Source organism: Pipistrellus kuhlii, unplaced genomic scaffold (assembly GCF_014108245.1).
Source record: "Pipistrellus kuhlii isolate mPipKuh1 unplaced genomic scaffold, mPipKuh1.p scaffold_m20_p_2, whole genome shotgun sequence".
Classification (NCBI taxonomy): domain Eukaryota; kingdom Metazoa; phylum Chordata; class Mammalia; order Chiroptera; family Vespertilionidae; genus Pipistrellus; species Pipistrellus kuhlii.
In genome coordinates, this window is record NW_023425515.1 from 182,464,372 (window position 1) to 182,467,682 (window position 3,311).

The 3,311-nt window shown below is 50.5% G+C and overlaps 1 protein-coding gene across 1 annotated transcript; it reads left to right on the top strand.

The window, feature by feature from the left end:
- The first annotated feature begins 616 nt into the window (after nucleotides 1–616).
- Nucleotides 617–2,498, top strand: CNR2 (cannabinoid receptor 2). Its single transcript, XM_036445882.2, has one exon. It carries the CDS (start codon nucleotides 806–808, stop codon nucleotides 1,883–1,885), a length of 1,080 nt encoding a protein of 359 aa, XP_036301775.1. The 5' UTR covers nucleotides 617–805; the 3' UTR covers nucleotides 1,886–2,498.
- The last annotated feature ends 813 nt before the right edge of the window (nucleotides 2,499–3,311 follow it).

The window sequence follows — 3,311 nt, forward strand, 5'->3', positions numbered from 1 at the left end:
CGTATTCGTGTTTCCTTATGCACTTTGTAATTTTGCATTATGAGCTTAAATTCTATGGGCCTTTATATGTGGGAATTATGTGTGACCTAGATAGAAAGCATATCCCTCTAGAGAAATTTTGAGTTTGTTTTCTAATAATATCCAATAATGTCCCATATGATATTTGGGTGATTTTTTTTCTGAATATTTAGGATATATACTTATACTAAAAAATGATTTATTCCCTGACATTCAAATTTATCTGGCCTCCTATATTTCATCTGACAACCTACTGGTATGAAGCCATGGTCTTGCCTCCCATTCCTAAATAGTTGTTTAAACGTTAGCATCTTATTTACCAAAACTTGCAAAATCAAAAAGCAAAAACAAAACACTAAAGCAAAAAAAACCAAAAACCCTTCACCTGATCACTCTGGATTCCATTTTTCTTGGTTTTGTTTCCTCTTGATTTCTGAGGATGGGAGGTTCACCTTACTTTCAAAGGGAAGTCTTAAGATTAGTCTTTTTAAAAACAAAAGGCCAAAAAGCTTGCAGGCCACTTCTGCTTCTTGCATTTCCACATACCTCTCCTAAGGCAGTCGGGGCAGGCCTGTGCCCCGCTAGAATGGAGAAGAGGCAAAGTTGAGAGGAACAACATAGAAATGGCTATTTCGCCATATCCCTCTGCACAGATAAGAGGTTTGGCTAGCGCCAGAGCTTGTGTGAGGCCATTCCTGTGCTGACTGAAAAAGACTCGTTTCTCCTTCTCAGTGCACCACCGCGAAGACTTCTTGGCAAGCCCGGCAGGACCCAAAGGACTCGCTCCATGGAGGGATGCTCGGTGGCGACGCCAGCCAATGGCTCCAAGGACGGCTTGGATTTCAACCCCATGAAGGAGTACATGGTTCTGAGCGCGCAGCAGCAGATAGCGGTGGTGGTGCTGTGCACCCTCCTGGGCCTGCTGAGCGCCCTGGAGAACCTGGCGGTGCTCTACCTGATCCTGTCCTCCCGCCGGCTCCGCAGAAGGCCCTCCTACCTGTTCATCAGCAGCCTGGCGGCCGCCGACTTCCTGGCCAGCGTGGTCTTTGCTTGCAACTTCGTGAACTTCCACGTCTTCCAGGGCGTGGATTCCAAGGCCGTCTTTCTGCTGAAGATTGGCAGTGTGACGCTGACCTTCACGGCCTCGGTAGGCAGCCTGCTGCTGACCGCTATCGACCGCTACCTCTGTCTGCGCTACCCGCCCACCTACAAAGCCCTGCTCACCTGTAGGAAGGCCCTGGTGACCCTGGGCATCATGTGGGTCCTCTCGGCATTCGTCTCCTACCTGCCCCTCATGGGGTGGACTTGCTGTCCCAGCCCCTGCTCCGAGCTCTTCCCGCTGATCCCCAACAACTATCTGCTGGGCTGGCTCCTGTTCATCACCCTCCTCTTCGCCGGCATCCTCGTCACCTACGGGCACGTCCTCTGGAAGGCCCACCAGCATGTGGCCAGCCTGGCTGAGCACCGGGATGAGCAGGTGCCAGGAATGACCCGGATGAGGCTGGATGTGATGTTGGCCAAGACCCTGGGGGTGGTGCTGGCTGTTCTCTTCGTATGCTGGTTCCCGGCCCTCGTTCTCATGGTCTACAGCCTGGCCACCCCGCTGAGTGACCAGGTCAAGAAGGTCTTTGCCTTTTGCTCCTTGCTCTGCCTTGTCCACTCCATGGCCAACCCCATCATCTACGCCCTGCGGAGCGGGGAGCTCCGCGCCTCTGCCCGCCACCGCCTGGCCTGCTGGAAGAAGCACCTGCGAGGCCTCGGGCCTGAAGGAAAAGAAGAGGGGCCGAGGTCCTCGGTCACTGAGACAGAGGCCGACGGGAAAGTCACCCCGTGGGCAGATTCCAGGGGTCTGTACTGCTCTGACTGATGACGCGGCCTCGTTCGGAGTTTGGAACCAGCCACGTCAGAAATCATGTCACTTCCTGGAGGAGAGAGAGAGCAGTCTTGACCCTCTCATCTCACTCGAACCAGGCCCAGAGGCCTTGACACCTACCCTTTTTTGCTGATGAGAGTTGGTATTCCTGGAGAGTGCCTGGTCATGCTTATCTGCACAGCTGGGCCCTGTTGGGAGCAATCACGTGGGCAGGAGGCAAGACATGTGGGACAGGCTCAGCGCATGTCAGGCCAGGAAAACCTCCTCAACAAGATGGCTTAGTGCCTGCCTTCTCCAGAGACCACGGAGCCAGGGGGAACCTTCAGGCTCAGCAACGAGGGGCTCGGAGGAAACGTGAGAAGAACAGATTCTTCTCCTGGGACCTCAGGGTCTGGGTGGCTGCTTGGCCAGCCCTTGTTCCTGCTTAACTGTTGGGGCCTTGTTGGTTCTAAGTCACCCCTTCCCACTGAGGATCTTTTTAGCTTACCCTATCCCACTGAAGACCAAGAAGTGTGATTCGATGAGGATTTGTGGGTGTGGATCCCCCTCTTTCGGAGGCAGCTGACAGCCCTCCAGTTAAGGGCATCTTGTTATTAAGGCAATGGTCCTCTTTTTTATTTCAGAGAGGAAGGGAGAGAGAGATGGAAACATCAATGATGAAAGAGAATCTTTGATAGGCTACCTCCTGCACGTGGCACATGTCCTTGACTGGAATCGAACCCGGGACCCTTCAGTCCACAGGCTGATGCTCTGAATCCACTAATCCAAACCAGCTAGGGCTAAGGTATGCTGGCAATGGTCCTCTTTGACTCCTGATAATCCCCGTTCACAACCACTGTAACCTCTTAGGTCTCTGGGGAATACGGAGGCCGGGGTCACTTGAGACACAGAATCTTCAGAGAATTTTTTTTTAATAGCATAGGTGGAGATTTATTGAAGAACAAGTACAGACTCCCACATGGGGAGAGGAAAGAGTCCCTCAGAACTCACTCCCACATCGGGAGGGGGAAGAGTCCCACAGAGAATTTTATTGACCCTGTGACGTCCTACTTGGTGGCACCACTGGCAGTGGCAGTGCCCCAGTCTAACCCAACTCCAAGAAAAAGGAAGTTAGTCACCAAGTTTTTATAAATCCCCAAATTGTTCTCACTCATTCTGAGTTCAGGCCTTTTTATCTCCTCCATACCCCATTGCAAATATTAGGTCTAGTAATAATTAATGTCGTTTTCTAATACTTTTTTAAATTGAATTTATGTAAACAATACAACAAAATTTAATCAACAATATAGTTGCCGTTGTTTTCTACTACTTGTGCCCAACGCTCAGGAAGCATTTTAATCCCTCTGTTGTAAAATTCTTGTGATTTTGATGCAAAAAATTCGGTCAATGCATTTTTGAGGCATTCTTCATTATTAAATTT

Coding starts and splice junctions, on each gene's coding strand:
- CNR2 (XM_036445882.2), top strand. CDS start 806: ATGGAGGGATGCTCGGTGGCGACGCCAGCCAATGGCTCCAAGGACGGC.